Source organism: Cottoperca gobio, chromosome 8 (assembly GCF_900634415.1).
Source record: "Cottoperca gobio chromosome 8, fCotGob3.1, whole genome shotgun sequence".
In the NCBI taxonomy this organism is placed as follows: Eukaryota; Metazoa; Chordata; class Actinopteri; order Perciformes; family Bovichtidae; genus Cottoperca; species Cottoperca gobio.
In genome coordinates, this window is record NC_041362.1 from 5,244,039 (window position 1) to 5,266,258 (window position 22,220).

The 22,220-nt window shown below is 43.1% G+C and overlaps 3 protein-coding genes across 7 annotated transcripts in view; 1 reads left to right on the forward strand and 2 right to left on the reverse strand.

Annotated features, from left to right (window-relative positions):
• The window catches only part of asic2 (acid-sensing (proton-gated) ion channel 2), a 227,299-nt gene extending 225,515 nt beyond the window's left edge, over positions 1 to 1,784 (reverse strand). Inside the window, exons 1-2 of one of the 3 annotated variants that reach the window (XM_029437549.1) lie at positions 1,588 to 1,784; positions 186 to 806 (exon numbers count right to left, since the gene is read on the reverse strand). In XM_029437549.1, coding sequence (XP_029293409.1) covers positions 186 to 761 — 576 coding nt within the window. In that variant the 5' untranslated portion in view covers positions 762 to 806; positions 1,588 to 1,784. Of the gene's footprint in view, positions 1 to 185; positions 807 to 1,454; positions 1,495 to 1,534 lie in introns of those variants that run through there. The other 2 variants (XM_029437550.1, XM_029437551.1) reach the window with 2 other exon arrangements.
• Positions 1,785 to 9,894: 8,110 nt separating this feature from the next.
• hrob (homologous recombination factor with OB-fold) lies at positions 9,895 to 17,691 on the reverse strand. The gene is given in 11 exon segments (XM_029438423.1): positions 9,895 to 10,150; positions 11,678 to 11,894; positions 11,988 to 12,101; positions 12,240 to 12,325; positions 13,320 to 13,428; positions 14,866 to 15,000; positions 15,263 to 15,346; positions 15,650 to 15,865; positions 15,867 to 16,622; positions 17,337 to 17,387; positions 17,550 to 17,691. Coding segments are annotated over 11 exon segments (1,827 nt in total). The 5' UTR covers positions 17,553 to 17,691; the 3' UTR covers positions 9,895 to 10,094.
• Positions 17,675 to 21,726, forward strand: asb16 (ankyrin repeat and SOCS box containing 16). Of its 3 annotated transcripts, none has more exons than XM_029438426.1 (7): positions 17,675 to 17,762; positions 18,905 to 19,246; positions 19,606 to 19,876; positions 20,114 to 20,522; positions 20,642 to 20,725; positions 21,142 to 21,252; positions 21,341 to 21,526. In XM_029438426.1, exons 2-7 carry the CDS (start codon positions 18,910 to 18,912, stop codon positions 21,524 to 21,526), a joined length of 1,398 nt encoding a protein of 465 aa, XP_029294286.1. In that variant the 5' UTR covers positions 17,675 to 17,762; positions 18,905 to 18,909. The 3 variants fall into 3 exon arrangements, with proteins under 3 accessions (XP_029294286.1, XP_029294285.1, XP_029294287.1); XM_029438425.1 differs by lacking the exon at positions 17,675 to 17,762 and adding an exon at positions 18,482 to 18,624 and having other exon boundaries at positions 21,341 to 21,726; XM_029438427.1 differs by lacking the exon at positions 17,675 to 17,762 and adding an exon at positions 18,482 to 18,624 and having other exon boundaries at positions 21,344 to 21,726.
• Positions 21,727 to 22,220: the final 494 nt, after the last annotated feature.

The window sequence follows — 22,220 nt, forward strand, 5'->3', positions numbered from 1 at the left end:
GAGCAGCTATCAGCGTACATCAAGTCATTTTGCTGGCAGGAAAATAAATAAATAAATCACCCATCTCTGGAAACTTGCAAGACTCACAACACCTCACAAGCAGAGTCCTCGGAGGACTGGGATGCTGCAGGAAGGCTCTGACCCTAACAGAGCTGACATTTAAAAGAAGACATGGGTGGACTCACGGTTTTGAAGTCGTTGTCGCTGCACTCCTGGCCTTGGTAACGGCAGTAGAGCATCATCTCTTTGAGGTCATGGCCGATCCTATCGATGAACTCCTTCATGCTGAACGCCTTGGGCTTGTAGGCGGTGAAGTTGGCTCTTTCCTGCAGGAAAACAAGCACGTCAGGCTCGGCCAGGTGCGGCTGGGGGATTGCCAGGTGCACGTCGAGCAGGGCCAGCAGCTCTCCAGCGTGGTACAGATCGTTGCGCGTCAGGCGGCTGAAGCGGTAAGCATTGAGGTTACAAATGGTCACAGCGGGGAAGACCAGGCTGCTCGAAACCACGGCGTCCACGCTGGTCACATGAGGGTAGGAGAGGAAATAGGCCAGGCGCTCAGCACTCTCCAGGGTTAGCAATCCCAGACAGGCCAGCAGAGCCGCAGCCCAGAGCAAGCGGCGCAAGCTGGGCTGACCATAAGGGAAGATGAAGCGCAGGCCGTGCAGGGTGCTGGTGTGAGCGAAGGCCTGCCAGGAGGTGGGGTGTAGGCTGGAGCTCTCTTGGCTCCCCTGACTGCCACAGCTCTCTTTCAGATCCATCATCAGCCCTCCAGCTCGTCAGCCAGGGAGCCCCCGGTGCACTCACACCTGTAAAGACAGAGAGGGAACGTCAATAACAGACTGAAATCCACAGCCCATAATCATATTGAGCATATTGATAAAGCAAGACAAGAGCCGGAGAGAAAGAGAGAAGACAGGGAAGGAAATAGATGCGTCGAAGAGCGAAAGACAAAGAGGAAAAAAGTATGAGGCAAAACAGAGCCCTGCAGCAACACTAACAGAATACATGATAACACATAGACAAACAGCAAATTTAAAGCAAAGCAACAACTGACAAAGAAAATAAAGTAGACCTCCACAACCCAAATAACTACTACAGAGTGTAAGAGAAAGAAGAAAGATGCTCCCTTCAGGGCATCCCTCTCCTCTCCACCTCCACTCTCAATCACTCCCTTGAGCTGAGAGTTACTGTGGCTGCCAGCCTGCCTGTGGCTCCTATTACACCCCCAAGTACCACACACACACACACACACAATGCCCCCCCCCCCCCCCCAACCTCGCCTCCATCATCTGTCGCCCTCTGTGACTGCTCAATTTCATTGACAAAAATCCCAGAGGTAAGTCCTCAGTGACACCCGAAGCGAGAGGTGAGAGTCACTTAAGCCGCAAGCCAATCAAAGCTGCATCTGTGTATTTAACGTCCCGACTCATCTCCATTCAAAAACACACACTTACGCGGTAACTCTCTCATGCATGAGTGTGCACCCAAATTGACACACACACACACACACACACACACACACACACACACATACGTCCAGGCTTTTCAGGATCCTCCTTGTGCCCAACTAATGACAAGCCTAAGCACCTCTCTCGTTCAACCTAGCGAGAAGACATCCAGCCGGCTCGAGTGTGTGTGAGTCTAAAAGCGCACGTGTGTGTTTGTGCGTGTGTGTGAAAGAGAGAGAGAGAGAAGGGAGAGTCGTTGATGATCAGAGCCGCTGGTTAGTCTTGCATGCAGATCCAAACTCCTCCCGTTTTCCTCTGGCCAGATACATCCGCTTTCCCTCCTCTTCCCAGCTCATCTGTGGCGGTGGCGAACAACAGCGGAGCCGTGAGAGGCGCACACACCAACACACACAGAGAGGAGAGGGGGTGGGGGGGGGGGGGGGAGGAGGAGGAGGAGGGGGGAAGAAGAGAGGAGGGAAAACGGCACTTTCCTCCTTTGCTCTCTTCAGAGCAAAGTCTCTTATTGAATATGTTTCCTTCCTCCTCCAACAACCTTCCCTCTCATTTGTCTTTCATATTTTCACATCTTGTCCGTCACCACAAACAGAGTGATGGATGGACGGATGCAAAACGGAAGCCTGACGGAGAGACAGATAGTAGAGGGGAAAACAGTGGTGGTTGCTTGGTTGGGGAAGGGGGAGAGGAGGGGGGGGGGGGGGGTGTATGTCATGTGAAGTGAAGCAGAAGCAGATACGGAGGAGTAAAGGAGGTTGAAGGGAGGGAGGACAAAAATAAGATAGGAAAACTATAAAAAGAGCGAGCGAGAAGTGCGGTCACACAGGCTGCACGGCAATGTCACAAAGAAGTCATTCTGACACGTAACGTCACGTTCACAGGAGAGGGATACAGGTGTGAAGGGAATAATAAGTACACAGAGTGTGTATGTCACGCGTAATAAAACAATGAAACTGTGCATCTATATCTGTCAGAGTAGTAATGTGTCACAGCAGTGAGCAGTGAGTGTTAGAAGGTGGTGAACGAGAAGAGGAATCTGCTCGAGTGTGATTTTGGACTGAATGGAAATAGGCAGGTTATCAATATGATCTTTCACAATAAATCAATCTCATTAATTTCAGGTTAAAAGCTTCAGAAATGGTATTATGGCAGATATTATAGATACTGGCTGTTCTTTTTGGGTAAACAGGGAAGGGAAATTGGAAACTGAATACTACATTAAACAAATATAGTATTTATATAGGCTATAGATGAGTATTTAGGAGGTGAAATAATAAAAATAGGACTAAAATACTGACAAATGCAGCCGGTAAAACTTATTTTCTTCTTTTAAATCCTATTATGACGGTGTTGGTGATATAGTTGGTAGCATAGCTGCCTTCCAAGCAGTTGACACGGGTTCGATTCCTGACCTATGCTGATCCAGTTCTCCTCTTTACTGTCGGCTTTGGATCAGCCGGAACAGTATAGGAACAGACCTATCTAATATATATATACACACACACACACACACACACACACACACACACATCTCCAGGAAACATTACTTAACACCCTTTCCCTTCCGATAGGCGCTACAGAACACTGTACGCCAAAACAACAAGACACAAGGAAAGTGTCATATAAGTGTCAGACAAAAACCCTGTAACACCAAAACATTGACTCTACCTACACATGAATAACAAATATATATATTTCAATCGTTTAAAAGCACACATGTACATATCGGTGAAGGATATAAATATAAGCAGACTGTCACTGTATATACTAGTAGTAATAATACAATTAAGTCTATTTATGTTTTAGCTGGATGACTATGAAATACAAGCGTAGGAGAGAAGGCAGGATAGTGTGGGTGTCTTGTAAACTTATAACGGTTAGGCACTAAATTAAAATCAATCATATAAATGCATATACATAAACGACCTAAATCACTATTTATTCTCAATATTGTGCCTTCTTGTTTCCTCACTCCTCCAGGACGTGACCCCAAAATCGATCTAAGCTGTCCATCTTGAAGGACGTCACTAATTTGCTGTATTTAATGTCGTCATATAGATAGATATGTGTAATAATATATATATATATATATATATATATATATATATATATATATATATATATATATATATATATATATATATATATATATATATGCTACTCTATATTTGTGTAATACTTTTCTTACAAACATGTTATAGTGCTTCACACAATAAAATATAAAAAGGCTATTAATGTTTGTTAATTAATCATTTTAAAAGTATTTTCTGTACATTGTCACATTAATTTAATTAAGTAAATCTATAAATTGTCTACATCTATAAATACTGGGAAATGAGAGTTTAACTTTTCCGTATATTTATATACTCCATTTCTTCACCTACTTGTATGCACGTAATAGTTCTATGTTTATTTTTACATATCTTTGTTTTTAGCTGTTTCTATATATCTTCCTGAAAAATGTTCATGGAACTTTCAAATTCCTTGTCTGTGCCAATAAAACTGATTCTCATTCATTTTCTTCCCAATAAATAATTAATCTTCACAATGCAATTCAGGCATTACACCTGTCCCATTTGCAAAGACACTCCCTTCCATCTTCTGTAAAAGCTTAGGTCACAGGTCATTCCAACATGCCAATTACAGCAATTCATCTGATATGTGTAAACATAGCAACAAGCAGGCAGTCTCACAATAGAAACCTGTAATTAACAAACATAACACCACTTATAACTGTATAACTGTAATGAAGTGATTAAAAAGTAACGGGCAGCACACATGACATGTGTTTAGAACAGCCAGTCCAAGACAAATATGTCTTCAGAGCTGTAAATGAGTGCAAAGTCATGCTACATCGACTGCCTGCCATCCATTTCCAACATGTAAACTGGCCAATAATAACAATATATAATAATAATTATTATTATAATGACATGTTAACGGAGTACAGAGGAGAAAACATCCCAATCAAGTGAAGGGGTAGTGGAAGCTGATGTTCCTAATTAAAGTGATCCAATTTAAATTGAAGGATAATCCACTTCTTACCTTTAAGACTGTGTTACAATCAATATGAGCTAATAATATAAATATGCAATATAAAATTATTAACATTTTATTATACAGTTATGTTATATAATTATAATATATACAGACAACATTATGTGAGCTTGTATCCGCCACAGACCGTCCACCTGCAGGTCCCGGTAAATAAATCCCAAACTGGTAAACAACTCAAAACATGGCGGCCGGAAGTGGGTTTTGAGTAGAGAATAAAAGAAAACAGAAAATAATACAAATGTAAATAATTGAACCTCACAATAAAACGGAATTTTGAGGATGAATTATGACTAAAAAGATAGCCGTAGACATTTATCTACCAGCTTTGTTTAACTAAACCAGTGGTCTTCACTATTTTTTACATGAGAGCCACTTTTACCGCAAAGTATGAAAAGCTGCATCCAGTCATAAAAAGTCTGCTTATTAATCTCTTTCCACCCAGAACATAAAATATGCAATGCAACCAACCAATACATTCAATAAAAGCAGGATTACCTTAATACTGGGAGGATGTTGTCAAACTCTGCAAACAATATTTCTGCTGAAGCCAAAAAACTGTGTTTCACAATTTTTGACTCTGAGAAGGTTTTTTTGCCCGATCCAAAATCCATGCGATCTCAAAAGATGCCTCAGATGTTCAGCTGTGTTAGTTGTCCTGTGTTTGAGCTTTTGTTGTCCAGAAACAGAAGAAAGCGGCTCTATTTTATTTACTAATTTCACTTCCAGGTGCGTAAATTTCGTTGAATTTTGGATGCGTCGTTTAGAAATGCCGCTCCAAAGGACTTCTCTTGGGTGTGTTTGCACATTAAGCACAAAGGGTTGAACTCGTGGAGGACAAATAAAAACTCCTCTGTCCACTTGTCTTGAAATATCCTTTACTCGTCGGCTCGTACCTTTCTTTTTTTATAACAGGAGCAGCTGTTGTCTGTCCACAAAACCACATCTCCAACATCTTCCTCTCGATTCCGCTGTGGTTTGATGCTCCAAAGACAAATCTTAATTTTCCACGTGTGTCATGTTTCTGTCCACCTGGTGTGCAACTTTTATTTAATAAGAAATAGATCCATTTTACGTCTGTAGAAACACGTGCTAACTAGCATGTAATGGTGAAACCAGTCAACCGGAGCCAAGCTAACGCAGGTATGAAGTGCCAGGTTGGTCGTAGTATCCTCCAATTTAAATGCTCCAATTTAGCGATAAAAACTATTTTTTAAGCAAATGTCCATATTCGTAAGCATGCTTATGATAACATATTGTTTAATGACCTTAAGTTTATTTATTTCTATACTAGCCCACCATGTATCTACCCGTCCAAGAGCACGTTCACCATGTAGTGCTGATAAACCGCCAAAACTGGCAACTCCGCAGGAGTCAGTGTCCGCTGAGCAAGTTTAAACATCTTGTTTCTGTCTATATTTGCATCTTTTATCAATTATTGTATTATTATTTGTAGGCTAATAGAGCAGACACTGTGTTTTAATGGGTTATATGTAATAGCCCTGCTTGTTTTTAGTGTTTTTATAAAATATCTGCATTGACTGCAGTCATATCTATCACCCCTTTACTTAGCCCACTGGCACGCGAGCCACCAATTAAAGCTTGGCCAGCCACAGGAGGCTCGCGAGCCGCGCAATGAGTAACTGCACTAAACCATAGGTCTTCAACGGGGGGGGGGGGGCCACAGAGTGGAGGAAAGGCTGCACGGACCTATTCAAGCCTCCTCTATACAATATATACAGTAGGGGGTCCCTGCACCACGCTACACCAGTTTGGGGCTCCTTGGCCTAAAAATAGTCAAAAGTTGGTACATTTACTCAAGAAGCCTATCTACAAACTTTAGGTTGACTACTTGTACTTTACTTACTATCAAATCAAAAAAATTTGGAGCCAAAAAACAGTCAATTACACCAAATATGTCTTGGAAGTCTAGGACCAATAATAGAGAAGTGTTATTTAATGATTGCTTAAGATGAATCAGTCTTTATATTAGGCATTGCCAGTATTATTATGCACAGAATAAGAGGCTATGTTTGATCTTGCGGTATCTGCTCATCACTTTTCAGCAAGTACTCATACATTCAGCAGTTTGCAATAAAACAGAAACACTAATTAAAAGTAAATAATGACAGAAGAGCATTTTGTTTTCATTCCTCTATCAGACACACACAAGCCGACACCAACACACAGTCACTCCATCCAGTGTTTCTCCCAAATGAAATGTGCTGTGGTCTCAGACAGCTGCAGGGTTTACTGGTTTCTTAACAACTTAATTAATCAAATCTCCTCTTTTTCCTACCGAGGTAATGAGCGTAGTTTTACAGGGATTAAACAGTCTCCAGGGTTGAAAATAAGGCTTCATGTTATCTGCCTTTATCCATCCAGCCAAATTTCTATCCACGGGATTATTTTTAGGCGGGAGCCTTGTTAGCCTCATATACTTCTCTTCTTACTTTGCAAGATATTACTGCTAAAACACTTTGTGCAACACTCTGAAATATAAGTCTGAGTGTATTCTTTCAGTCGCAGAGTAAAGGCGTACATTTGCCTTTCTTTACTTGGATTAACATTGACAGCAGATCATCGGTCATTCAGTTAAAAGGTGTCAAAGCAAACGTGCGTGCAGATGTCGTTGACTGATTAAAAGAAAACACAAAAGAGTTTCTTCGTAAGCCCACCGTGTGCTACCAGAGCCTCAATCCTGGGATAAATCCTGCAAGTCTGTCCAACTCTTGCATAATATATTCCCTTAAATTGGGTTGAGATGTGGTATGACTTTCATACTCATCAAATGAGTTATATGACCCCTCCTGCCCTGTGTGCATGCATCTGCATTGTCTTTGTTTCTTCATTCATTTATTCAGGTGTAATCTTTAATGTGTCTCCCATCTGTGTATAAGTAGTGCACTGAATGTAAATATATGCACTGTATTGTATATCTAAAGAATAGAGCGCATTAACGAAAGTACTGTGCGTCGCTAGATTTCAAAATCCTTTTTCACAGATGTTTTACAGGTCGACTACAAAACCCCTGAATGAATGAGTTGAGAAATGGAGCCAACGCAGATGTCTCCACACAGGGCAGGAGGGGTCATTTGTTTGAAGAGTATAATTACAATGTGAATCATTTGCTTTAACCTTCAGTCACCAGATCTCAACCCAACTTAACATCTATGGGAGCAACATGTTGGATATCGTCATCAAAACACCAAATGGAGGAATATTTTATGCACTTATCACTTCATACCTCCAGTAGTTCGTCTCGTCCACCTTGGCTTAAGTTTTTCCATTCTTATATATAAGTTCCAGTAAGTGCACCTTAAAGTTAGATCATCCGGCAGGAGGCTGCGGTCCATCAGGATCAAAACCTCACGCCATAAGAGCAGTTTCTTCCCCTCTGGCCTCATCAACAATGATACTGTGATACTGTGTTCATGTTTGCACCAAAGCAAATTCCTTGTATGTGAAAACCTGCTTGGCAATAAACCAAATTCTGATTTTGTCAACCTTTCTTTCGTAGCTTCTATTATAACAAAGCATGTTTGAGTCTTTTACTATGAACTTAGATTCCCATTTTTCTCCCACTGAGTGATCAACCATAAGGCTGGGCTGAGCTTGTTAAAAAAAAAACCAAGGGTGTTGGATATTTCAGGCCTCTTTATCCAAGTCTCAGAGAGTTAACAGTACTTTACATCAGAGATGAGAAAGTTCTGTCCTCTGGAGGACTCTAAACCTGAGTAAACCAAAGAAAAGAATATATATATATATTTATATATATATATTTTATACATATATATTTATATTATACATATATATTATATATATATATTTATATTATACATATTATAATTATATATATATTTATATTATATATATATTTATATTATACATATATTATATATGATATATTTATTTATATATATATATATATTACATAATATAAGTATATACATATATATATATATACATATATATATATACATATATATTTATATATATATATATATATGTATATTATATATATGTATATTATATATATATATATGTATATATATATATATATATATATATATAATATACATATATGTTTATATATATATTATGTTATATATATATATATATATATTCTTTTTTTCTTCTTTTTTTAAAGGGTCAGTAGGCACTTCTTTTACTATGCATGATGAGACTGAAAGAGTAATTACACTTTTTGACTATCTTAATGGATCTGCACGCACCTACGCACACACACAGACCGTTTCAAAGAGCCTTGTTCTGGTCAAATTAAGTTTCCCTCCAATTAGGAGTTTTATCATCAGGGCTCTTAACTATCTCTTGTAAGCTCATGAACTTGACTAATGATGTCCACTAGGACCTGAACTGCCAACGTGGGTGTTAAATGCTGGCATTAATACTAATGTAACATACTGCATACACTGTGCATGTCCTGTTCAACTCTTTTGGCTCATCAGCTATTAGAATGAAGTTCACCATTACAGTCAGTATGGGTAAATATGTCCGTGCACTAGTTCCTAATCCTGGGGCTCCAAAGCTGCTGTTCTCGGTTTTCCATCATATTAAACTGAATATCTTTGGGACTTGGACTGGCAAGACGAGACATTTAAAGACATCACCTTGGACTTGGAGAAACGAGGATGGATGCTTTTCACTATATTGGCACATTGTATAGATCACACCAGACAGATGAACTGGATGGCTGCAGCCCTGGTCCAAATACTTAGGGACTGTACTATTGTACTTATTTCAGCCAAACTAAGAGCAAACTGAATTTGGGATAATATAAAATGCACCTCATTTCCTCTTTCAAACAGACACCAGGCAATTTCAGCAGCTGCATTATACACCAAGCGACAAGGGGGCAGGGGATTAACCTGATTTTTACAGTGAGGCAAAGCTTGGGAGAGCCTCTATAAGAGCGTGTGCGACTCCACCCTGACGCTCGGGCTCGGGCAGAGAGGGCTTGGTTAACACTTTATTGGTCAAGCAATCAACAAGACACTCCTGCTAATGCACGGCAAACAATCTGTGTCACACTGAACCTCCTCCACTCGGAGACACAGACGCTAAACGAAGAAGCTTCACCTTGCTTTCATTTTGTACGATCAGCGAATCAATGCTGTTCATGTCAAGGTCACTCAAGCAAAGTGCAACAATAGATAACAATGAGAGGTTGAGTTGCATCCCCAACACACAAACGCGGGCAATCACAGACTGATTATATTCTTTACCAGAATATAAGACGTGAAGCTGAAATCAAACAGCTGATTTGTAATTAATTAATTAATTAATGAGCTTGTGTTCGAGCGACTCCTTCTCATAACACATCAATCATCAGTGATGCAGAGAAATGACAGTAACAACAAGTTAATTATTTATCAACTGCTTATCAAAAACGTCTTTACAACATGTACACATTGTCGCAAGTTCTTCAGTGGTCAGACAATTTTGATTTGGAAATCAGGAGAACTAAAGGATAGCATCTTCACTGGTCAGCTGTGCAATAACTCCACTCGGTGGTACGGCGCAGATCATCGGCACAGAGGGTCTGTTGATGTAACGTCAGAGGCTGTAGGTGTCCTCAGGTAACTCTCCCAGCAGTTCATCCAGGTCATCATCTGCAAAACACACAATCGATACGTTTAAGAGATGAGAAAGTGTGTCATTCTCATCAAATGCACTCCCAGTTCAACCGGGAGAAACCCTTACCCGTCTGCACTAAGAGTTGGAAAGTAAAGGTTTCATGGAGATGTGAGATGTGGAGCTTTAATGGACAGCAGAGAGTAACGGCGGCAGACGGGGAAACGAGGGCAGATATTCTGAGCCTTAAGCATTCGGCTATTTGTTGTCAATAAAGGCTGCACCAAATGACTTCTTCTTCTTCTTTTTACATTTGGAGCTTCTATTGAGGTTTTGGAATAAAGCTTTGACGTCGTCACCATAAAAAATAAAAATAAGAATCCTTGAACAAATTTGCTTTTTTTAATTGAATCAGCTTTCCATGACGAATATATGGGCAGTTGTGTTCGGTTGCTGGTTGACCGCCCCGTTCACACAGGTGTGTGTGTGTGTGTGTGTGTGAGTGTGTGAGTGAGTGTGTGCGACAAGCAGGAGAGCAAACTGTTTTTTTCTGGATTCTGAAGATACAAATATGGTTTAAAGAAGAATATTGTTAGATAGAAACATGTTGTGTGTGTGTGTGTGTGTGTGTGTGTGTGTGTGTCTGTCTCTGGCTAACCTCTCAAGACTTCTGGACCATTCAGCGTTATGTTTTTTTTGGTCTCGAGCCGCTCAGCCGGTGTCCTCAGCGGGCGCACAGAGAGACAAAGTGTGGAGAAGCAGCCTGCAGGAAATGTTTTCACATCTAACTCTGTGCATTACGGGTTCATCTCACCCAAACCTGAGTGAATGATGGTGGAACTGTGCAAAGGACCAACCAAGAGTCTCATTTTGGTTTCTGTGCAGCGAGTTTTACGGTTGCATTTGTCCGTTCAATATGGGGCGTGAAGAAATCTCCTTTATTGACATTTAGAGCGTTTATTTGTTTATGCATTACCGATTAAAGACTAAAGAAGCTATGAGAGAGGGGGGGGGGGGGGGCACCAACGCTGCCGCACTGATTGTTTTTGTTTACTTACTGCCTGAATAGAATAAATTAAAACTGAAAACATTGATTAGCTGCAGATGGAGTGCTGAACAGTTAATATCATTATTAACATTATTCTCCTGGTGTTTACACCCGGCAACCGCAGGAAGCCACTAGAAAGGAATATCTCTCTCTCTCCTCCCGGAAAAGAGAGGCTCGAGGTCGATCAGCGAGAGAGAGGGATATTTTCAGCGCGCTCGCTCTCGAGCTCTCGCTCCCTCTCCATGTCTCCGAAGAGGATCTTCTTCTTTCTCCCTAGATGAGGGAGAGAGAGGAGAGAGAGGGAGAGGAGGAGGAGAGATGTGAGAGAGGAGATCCTTCTCGGCTGGAGTTCTCGATTAGCTTCTCCTCTCTTTCCTCCTCTCTTCTCTCTCCTCATCCTCCTTCTCCTCTCTCCTCTCTCTCCTCTCTCTCCTCTCTTTTCTCTTCTCTCTCTTCTCTCTCCTCTCCTCTCTCTCTTCCCCCCCCCCAAACGTTATGGCACATAGGAAGCCCCCACCTGCGTCCCAGCCTGAGTCCTGTGCTGCCGGGTTCCCAGCGGGATCTCTGCTGCAGCCGGCTCGAGTGTCTCTCTGGGCTTTTGGGCCTTCGCCTCCCTCTGAGCATTTCTCCCCCTCTCGTCCCTCGTCGTCATCCTCCTCGTCAAAGACCAGCTGCATCTGAGACACGTGCTCCCGGAGGACGCCGGGGGAAGGACCAGCGGACGACATCGGCTCCTGGATAGGGAGGGGACAGCTTGACGGGTTATTCTGAATGATAGATTTTATATTTGTCGGGACTTTGCTATTCTGGTTCTCAGCGGAGCTCACCAGGACGAGCTGAGTGGAGGACAGACTGACTCCATCAGGGCGGTAGATCCTCAGCAGGTTGTTGGGGGTCACGTTCAGGTAATGGTTACGATGCGAGGGAGAAAACACACCCACCTGTCCACAGAGCGGGTTTGTAACTACTATACGTTTAGGTTAAAGATACTGAAACTGTTTTATAACCAGTTAAAAGTTCCTCGGAGGAACTTTAAGCTTAAATGCTGCAGTTAAAGTAACGGGAGCGGTGAGTCTCACTTGTTTGAGCAGGAGAACGGCTCCGACCTTCAGCTCCTCCACTCGGTCCTCCAGGAGACGCCGATGAACCGTTCCCTCAATCTCCCCTTCAGTCGGAAATATCATGAACACAACATTGAGAGAAATGAACAGTCGATTAAAAACAGCCAATGCTCGCCCACTTAATGTGCACGCAATCCTCTTTCAATATTACATTTTCCTTTTAGTACGGTACGCCACAGACGGAGCACTGCACTCACGGTGGTCAAAGAATAAAAGGATCTAAATTGATGTCGCAGAACCAGAATGTGTAGCTGCAGCCAACATCTACATCTTTCAAATGCTCACCTGTCTGACAAACTGTCTGAGATTTTTTATATATATAATATATATATATACATATACATATACACATACACATATACACACACACCAGTTTGTGAGATAACTGCCTGCTGGAGACAAACCTGTCAGCAGGTGGGAGGCACATTACTGACAGAACGCTCCCTCGTGGTGTCACAAGCACTTAAAACCCTCCCACTGCTGATGCCAATCTACTACAATTGAATCACTAATAAGCACTTAAGTCCCGTGTTCGCTACAACATCCACTCCTGAGTGTTAATAATCAGGCACACCGCGTGCGGCTGCTCTCTGGGGGCCATGGCAACCAGCTAGGATTCAGAGGAGGAGGCTCAAGACGGAGCAGGAGAAGTACAAATAAAATAAAAAGAGGCAAAGGAAAGAAGAACAAGGCAGATGAGCGTGTACAGTTTATACACGTCACATCTGTGTGTGTGTGTGTGTGTGTGTGTGTGTGTGTGTGTGAGATCGAGCGTGAGACTGCGGCTGCTCTCGTACCACTTGGAGCTCAATCGGGCGAGTTCTCAGTGAGCAAACGTGAACCAGCTCTTCATCCGGCGTCACGTCGCACGATTACTGATGGTGCAACACACTTCTAACTCCTGCAACAATTTAAATCTAAATCCATTACATTTAAATCCATTAAACGTCCATTAATAAATATGAATCTGCAGCTTCGTCACCATGAACACGCATGTGGTTACATCAAGTACTGTTGAAAGACTGACGTGTCCTCTACCTGTTGGGTCTTTAAACACAGCCTTGGCATCGGCGTGTGTGTGGATGATGCTCTTCAGGAGCACGGCCATGTTGGGCACTTTGTTTTTCGCCAGACGTTTCAGTGCAGCCTACAATGTCGAGGGAAAAACAAACAACACATAAATAACTCAGTACATTAACTCCGAGGAGGCTCGCATCTATTTCTGATCATCAAATAATCTTAAAATGTTTAAAATCAAGTCATCTTTCAAACCCAATCCTCAAACACTTGCTGGTTAAAGTTATTAAGTTTGTCACATGATAGTAAAGGGAATATTTTGGGACTTGGGAGATGCTAAACTTCACTTTATTATCTCAGCATCTGTGCACAGACAATGAGGTCGAATCTAAATCATCTAATAAGCATTTTTATTAACTATTTTCTGGCATTTTAGAGACAAAATGATCGATTGATTACTCGAGAAAGCAATCTTTAAATGAATGCGATCACGACATAATTGCTGTGAGGTGATGTCCTCAACGTTTCATCGATTTATCAATGAAACTGATAGAAATCGAGTGAAATCCTCCAAACAAACCAAACATGCAACACATTTATAGTTTTGTATTCTCGCCATGAAATTCCTCGTCAATAACAATGCTGTTTGTCTTCTCGAGGCAGGTATACAGACTTTAACTGGCCTGTATATGTTTATTTTATCATTTCTTTAAACACTTGTTTATGGCGCCATCTTGTGGTGGCTTTGAGAAAGACACCGCAGCGCCACAGATTATTTATTTAGGTTTAAAATGCGTTTCAATAAATGATCCCTGCCGGAAACCACAAACTCTGAAGATGATTGAACATCATGTCCTGCTGAGATCATCGTCTCTGTACGCTGCATCAGACGCAACATGTTCAGTCAACAGAAGTGGGGAGGGCTGCGTGTTCATTTGTTTATTCATGCAAACGGGGGATTTTGGCAAACCGAGGTTCATGTAAACAGCTTAACCTGAATGAGCTCAGCCTGCGTCAACAGAGAGCAACACGTTGACGAGCTCCCGACGACTGAACACTGGCCAGTTATTCCACAGACGTCGACACACGGAGGGGGGGGGGGGGGGGGGGGGGGGGAGAGAGAGAGAGAGAGAGAGAGAGAGAGAGAGAGAGAGAGAGAGAGAGAGAGAGACTCCATCAGAGTGATTGATGAGTGATCGTCCGGTTTGTAATTACAGAAACCTCCAGTACAGCTTCTCCATTTGTCCCGATTACGCCAATGGACCTCCAGCAGCGACACGCAGTCTGTTATGATGGAGGATAAATAATAAAACGACGGCTTGACCTAAATACAGACGCACTTATTGCACATGTTTGGACTGGACTAGTATAATGTAGGGCCGACTCAGGGTGTGTTAGGGACACGTAGCCTACATGGAGAGGGTAATATTCAGAGGAACGTCCGCGATTAAAGAGACGAGTAAAACAACTTGAATATTCTCTGAGATTATAAACTCAGAAATTCACGAGAGAAGAACAACGACACTTTTGTTTGTAAGGGAACAACAAAAGACGTTGGAACAGTCACCTTTCGAAGCACCATGACCACACTGTAGGAGTGCAGGAAGCACGAGGGGTTCCTCTCATCCAATCCCATCTCTGCCTTCATCGCTGACCAAGCACCGCCGCTGAACTCGTCTTCTTCGGTCTGTGAGCTGGAGCCCTTGAAAAATCGAACCGAACAGGTTTAAACGCTCACAATCAGCCACTCTAGAGCTCGCTCTGTCGGCACACAAACTTCTCCCCACACTTTGGCGAGACAAACGTAAGTGGTCGATGGTTATTGTGCCTCTTCACAAGTGCTCCCTGGGGTTGTCTGAGTACATCCCCCGCAGGTCGTCACTTCATTTTGCTTATTTATTGGTCTAGTGTGAAAACATCTTTACATTTTTGAAAAAAATAACAAATGTCTGTGCTTTTATTACCTGGCTTGGCGACCGGGCCACGGCGCCGTGAGCAGGAGTCTGAGGGACAGAAACCACAATGTCGTCCAGGCGCTGACCCTGCAGCTGAGGGAGAAGAATTCAATTATTAAAAACGGCGCCATGGAGGAAAAACAAAAACATGTTACAGATCACTTTTCCTTGACGGTCATTTCATTAGAGCTTAGGTGACAAAACCACAGAGCAGCGGCGTCATTTCTGACCATGAGGGCGAGTTCACACGTGAGTTCACTGCTGTGGGACTTTCATTTCAACAGGAGGCACCGTCGACACACTGCAACCAGGCGGACACAAACAGCGACTCCAGCTGACTGGATACCTGCAAGCCGATAACGTCAAAATGATCGAGGTCATGTCCATTTATCTTACCTGCTGCGGCAGGAATCCAGCGGGGCCGGGGAAGCGTCGGGTTCTGGGCAGGTGATGCTCGGAGCGAAGCCTCTTCTTAGGAAGCTTATTGGAGGCTGATACCAACTGGACCAGGCGGTTGGTGAGGACCGGGGTGTGATGGGGATGAGGGCTCACAGACGTGGAGGAAGAGGACGCTGGGGAGACCGTCTCAAAGAGGACGCCGCCCTGAGGGGAGGGTACTGGGCGTTGCCCACGGTCTCTGGGGCCTGTTGAGTGTCCTGGAAATGGGGCTGGGGGCGGGAGAAGACGCAGTCAGGCCAGGGAAAACCCTCGGATTGTGTGGAGAGGCTGACAGGAAAGCGGGGCGGGGATTTGGAGATCGCAGAACGGGAGTGGAGCAGATTCGAGGAGCTAGTTTATGACTAGATGAGCCAGGAGCCTGGCGAGCAGTGCTGAAGTCTCTCAGGGTGCGATTAGGTTGCGTCTGAATCCCTCCGCAGGTCGGGGGTCGCAGCGTTTTGGCTGAAGATGCAGGATTAACCGCGGGTGCAGGTGTTGTTGCAGCAGGAGGCTGCCCCGTCTGCCCGTCACACTCATCCAGGTCTGCCAGGTCAACATCCCAATCATCAAAATCATCCTGAGCCACGCAGGGCTTCGGCGGCCCCGTCGTGTCGCCATGACTCTGTTGTGATGCCAAATTAGGCTGAGAGTTATTCAGTGTGTGAGGACGGGGCTGAGCGGATGAGAAGCAGGAGGAGGGCCGTCTCAAACCCAGCGCAACAGTTTGTCCAGCAGCAGCAGTGTGCGTGCTGCTCCTTGATGCCGTGCCATTACACAGGGCGGCCGATCTTTCTCCGGTCTGCTGAAGGCAGTTCTTCTCCGGCTCTCTGTGAGAAACAGAGGAAGCCCGCAGCGCGCAGGATGACACAGCAGCTGCCACATCGGCTGATCCAGACGCTGAGCGGACAGCCCAGTCTGTCCCGAGCAGGTCCTTGGAAACACACACACACACACACACACAGTGTGAGAAAGGGGGAACAGAAGGAGGATCATTATCACAGTGGTGGAACGTAACTAAGTGCATTTACTCAAATACTATATAATTTTTCTAATCTTTTTTTCTCTCAAATGTTGTTTTATTGAGTGTTTATATTTCACTTGTGCATTCAACACTCATTGTCATACTTTCTTACAGTTGCACATGTAACATTGGAGTTATTAGGTCATTAAATAAAGTAATAGGTGAGGAGTGATCTTTAAATAAAATAATAAAAACAGGCAGAGTAAGAAATATCTAAATACAGAAAAGAAGACAAATCTTAGTGATTGTAAAAGTGCTGAGTTGACTGAAAGCCTCCCTGTGACCCAGGTTTACATGCATCTGACAGCCTTGGTTACTTTACAAATTACACACAAAACACAAGAAGAGTTTATATATATGATAGTAGCTGAAATGACTAGTCGATTAATGAATGAGTTGACTGACTAACACTATGTACTTATACTTTTAATACTCCAAGTACATGTTCCTGATTATACTTAGACGATTTTACTGAAGTAACATAGTACTGTTTACTTAGTAAAGGATCTGAATACTTCTTCCACCACTATCTTCCCTGACAGTTAAGTAAAATCAGGTGTGTTTGTGTGTGTGTGTGTGTGTGAGTGTGAGTGTGAGTGTGTGTGTGTGTGTGTGTGTCTTCACCTCATCATCAAAGTCCTCTCCAATGCTGAACAGGCCACTTAGTTTGCACGTCTGTAACAGAGGTAACAACACACTGATGTCTTCACAGCTATAAATGTCCAGCTGCAACTAATAAACATGTGTCATAAACTAATATGTGCATTAAACGTCTTGTTAGCTTAGTTAGCTTAGTTAGCTCAGATTGTTTTTAGTTTGCTTTATTAGTTCACTTACCATCGCAGTCGTGAGATATCGCGATGAAAGCCGTATTTGATCCGTTTGCACACCAAACTTAGTGAGACATTGAGTGTCATTAAATACCTGCGTGTAACTGTAATGATTTGTTTCGTTCCCATGTCTTTACTTTAGCCAGAGAGCGAAGTGAAAACTTTAGGTGGGCTGAGCTGCTGCTAGGGACCGCGCCGCCACGTTCAAACACGTAATGACGTAGGTGTGTTTTTACAAAGAGTGTTGAAGTAGAGCGAGATGGTTCCCTCCTACTGCCCGCAATCCAAGTGTCTTTGTATCTGTTTGATTTGAGCTAAAACTGCACCGATTTTGCTGCATTTTTTCTTTATTCCTACGTTGAATTAAAACAGTTTACTCATATGAGTGGATATTCATTAACCCATTTGTGCTCAAAGACTATACCTTCCAATGTTGGAGCACTGGGAATATTCTACCTGTGAAAAAGTAAAGTAACAAAAATCAACACTTGAAATGAAACAATACAAAATATATCATGTACCACGAACAGTGAGTGGACACCTATATAGAAACTCACTTACGTCTATGTGAGCGGGGGGGGGGGGGAAACTACTCCTGTAAGTTATTATAATCAAAAACGTTTTCGAAATAATGAGCTAGTATCTGAAAATAATGACAAACATTCAAGAAATAATGTATTAGTATCTCAAAATCTTCTTCTTTTTACAACATCCATTTACTTAGTTACACTGCAACATGAAATACACAGGGACACATTTAGAGTAATGTTTACGTTTAAAACTGTGAAATGGGGACAAGTGGTGAAACATTTTATCTTGATATTTCTTGGTTCTTTGGTTTCGATGATACCAGATCAATACTGCTATCTGGTGGCCGTGTGGTGTAATACAAGTATCAGCTTTCATGCTGATCCAATAATAACTAGTGCTGAAGTTGTATTTGAGCAACAGGCTTGCGTCTGTGTCCATAAAGGAAGAGCATTTCATTTTGAGTTGTAACATTTGACATAAAAGGAAAGACTGATTTAAATTATGAAAGTTTTTACGTGACCTCTGCTGGGACCCTTGTGACTCCTGTGAAGGTGAGTAGAGGCTGCAGGCTGACATTTTCTCTGAACTGTTTACTGTGTGGACAAAAATAAAATAAAATCAAGATAACAAGAGACAAAACTAAATGTATTAAGTTATTACAGTCCTAATCGACCCAAACAAACAAAACATACACACATGACAGAAGCTTATTTAGTATTCCACATAGTCCCACTCTTCACCAGAGCTGATTTATTTCCCCATTTCCTGTTGTGTTGTGCTACTTTGCAATGGTTTGTGGGAGTTATAACTTTCCGGTGGGCTCACTTTCAGGTGCCATGTCAAAGGACTCGTTTCCGTTCACTCCTAGCTCACTGCGCTCCTTGAGGCTGGAGCAGGAGCTCCAGGAGTGGGAGGACGCTCGGCGAGCGTTGGCTCATAGGAGAGCGATGACCAGGGCGCCGCTGCCCAGGGCCCCCAGGCCTCCTCCCAGGCAGCAGCGGCTCCAGGAGGTCCGGGCCCCCCCACCCCAGGTCCGGTGTAGAGACGCGGCCGTCCACAATACTTTCATGTGCGGGGACATGAAAGGAGTGTACGCGGTGCTGAAGGACCCTGCGATGGTCAATGCTCTGATGGAGACGGTGCATGAGGATATGGTGTGGGCTCCAGAGATGGGTATGAGTTTAAGACCTTTTTCTTGAGTGTCAGGGGCCAACCTGGCCTTCACCAGGAGAATACTGACCACAAAGAGACTCAAAGAAACTACAACGAGACAAAGAGACACAACATGACCACAAAGAGACACAAAGAAACTACAAAGAGACAAAGAGACACAACATGACCACAAAGAGACTCAAAGAAACTACAAAGAGACAAAGAGACACACAACCACAGAGAAACACAAACACAACTACAAAAAGAAGCTCAACAGCTATACAATCTGTTGTCTTGCTCCTGTGTAGGAGAGGTGGTGGTGTCCCATTTCAATCTCACATTGTCACACTGGACACACACTCTTTCTGTTCCTCTGTCAGGCATGTGGACGCTGAGCTCCAAGGTGAAGCAGACTTCAGCATTACGTCTGGCTGCCAGCAGAGGACACTCAGGATGCGTGGAGGAGCTGCTGTTTCGCGGGGCTGAGGTGAACGCTGACCCCGGAGGAAGCACGGCCCTCCATGATGCCTGTGTGAGCGGCCATGCTGTGTGTGCCCAGCTGCTGCTCTCTCATGGAGCAGATCCTGAACTGCTGGCTGCAGACGGCAGCGCTCCTCTTCACCTCTCCTGCTCCTCCGCCCAGTCATTCCAGTGAGTGCTGGAGGAGCTGACAACAAACCATTTGTTCTATAGATTAATGTCAATGAGTTTTAGAGCTGTAAAGATTACTCAACTAATTGACAGAAAATAATTTCCAACTATATAATCTATTAATCCTTAAAGCAAAATCTTCATGCAGAAAATGCTGTTTTCAGCCTCTTAAATATTGACATTTGCTGCTTTTCTTTCTCGAAAGATGTGTTTGCAGATATGAACCTTTTGTTCCAGGTGTGCTGAGTTGCTGATAGACGGAGGTGCAGAGGTCAGTGTGAGGATGAGGGAGTCGAGGCTCACACCTCTGCACTTGGCGGCCCGGCGAGGCCTGGAGGAGCATGTGGAGCTTCTCCTCAGCCACGGAGCAGATGTGTTGGCCACAAATCAAGAGGGGGAGACCCCTCTGAACGCTGCCTGCTCCAGTGCAGAGAGGCCCTCTGAGGCCGGCCGCTATTTACGGGTGGTCCAAAAGCTGCTGGCTGAAGGAGCTGACCCCAGAACTGCAGGCAGGAAGCAGCACACCCCCCTGCACAACGCCTGTGCAAACAGCAGCCCCCGGATTGTGGACGTCCTCCTGCGGCACGGAGCCAAAGCAGATGTTGCCAACTGTGCAGGATACACACCAATGGACTGTCTGTTACAGGTAGTTCACGAGGGCTGGGTGGATCTCAGGGTTAGGGTTAGTTAATGTTATGTCAGATGTTAGAGATATTAAGGTTTTAAGATTGGGCAGTGGGATTAACACTTCTCTTGTTCTTTTAGGCGGTTGAAGATTACCCGGGCCACCAACCAGAAGCGATAGCACGTTCACTTCTGAACCATGGAGTGCAGCCTGTTTCACCAAAGGTTAAAAACAACCCCGCTGACACAATATGATACTGATACATGAAAGATGAGCTGTTTCCTAATGCACACCTGGTCGACAGATGAGTAAAGGGTTCAAAGAAATGGTTGAATCCCCCAAATTCACAATGTGAAATAAGAACTTTATACTGAAGCCGAAGGCTGAAAGAACTTTTATGATATTTAATATTTAATGCAAAAAATGGCAGAAAATGCGTTTTTTTCTGCCTCCGAAATATAGAGAGGTCCTGCTACTGACAAACGAAGACATTTAAAGACATCCCCTTGAGAAAATGTTCGCTATTTTCTGACATTTAATAGACAAAGCGATGAATCTAGAGAATAATCAGCATCCCTACTCAACAGTGTTATGAAATGCTCTAAAGAATAGAGAGTATGAATGTTTCTGTCCTCTCTAGATGTTGAAGCAGTGTGTCCTCTCTCCTGCCACTCTGGAGGTGATGCTGAACTCGTACACATCCATCCCTCACTGTGAGTGGATGGACTCTCTGTCCACGGAGATATATGAGGTGAGTCAGCGTTTTAAACCCCGTCTTCTCTTCTTGTTTTCCATCCAGTGCTCTAAAGTGTTTTTGTTTGTCCCTCCGCTGCCTTAAGGAGCATCGATCTTTCTTTGACTTGATGCGTCAGCGGAGCGGTCAGCCTCGCTCTCTGCAGCATCTCTGTCGGTGTGCTTTACGCCTGCGCCTCGGAGCCCGGTGTTTCCCAGCGGTCAGTGAACTGGACATCCCCAGCTCTGTGAGGGATTACCTGCTGCTGTGTAACGACGGGACGCTCCAGTGACTTCATATTGTGTATATATATATTTTTAACTCTTTGGAAACAATATTTATTTTTTCAGTTTACTTTAAAAATAACTAATACTTGTGTGTGTCACATTTAAATACAAATAACTACAACTTTATCTCCTGTTGGATTATTTCCTTTTCATTTATTTGTATTGTGTTGCTTGGTTAGCCGACTACTATTGTTTTAAAACTAATTTCAGCAACAAGGTGCTTGTACAAATGCTTTGTGACATTACTAATGCATGGAAGGGCAATACAAAAGAAGCTTACAGTTTACAGTTTACATGCACAGCTTGAACTACACGATACACACAATGGAAGACCATATGAGAAATATTCACTACTCCTCAAAACGACAGTGGTAGTAATATTAGGTTTTGTAATACGCTACAACATAAAGTGGCATGAAGATGTGGGAGTGTGAGGAGATTACAAAGTTTTGAAGGGAGGTATTACTTGCAAAATATAATATGCTGGACATAAATCTAACTCTAACATTTTCATACTAGTCATATATCCATTTGATCAAATGTTCCAAAACAAAAGAAAGCACATATTAATATAATATTAATGGTAAACGCCTCATAGCTTTATCATAGAACAATGTAAATAGGCCTCACATATATCCGTTGCTCAAGGAGATGTCTTCAATTTATTTATATTTTCACATTTGATGTATTTACATATTC

Bases quoted from the DNA above. Each gene is read 5' to 3' on its own strand.
- asb16 (XM_029438426.1), top strand. From the start codon at position 18,910: ATGTCAAAGGACTCGTTTCCGTTCACTCCTAGCTCACTGCGCTCCTTG. The intron at 19,247-19,605 runs GTATGAGTTTAA...TTCCTCTGTCAG, and splicing joins GGTGTGGGCTCCAGAGATGG to GCATGTGGACGCTGAGCTCC. The intron at 20,523-20,641 runs GTAGTTCACGAG...TTGTTCTTTTAG, and splicing joins CAATGGACTGTCTGTTACAG to GCGGTTGAAGATTACCCGGG.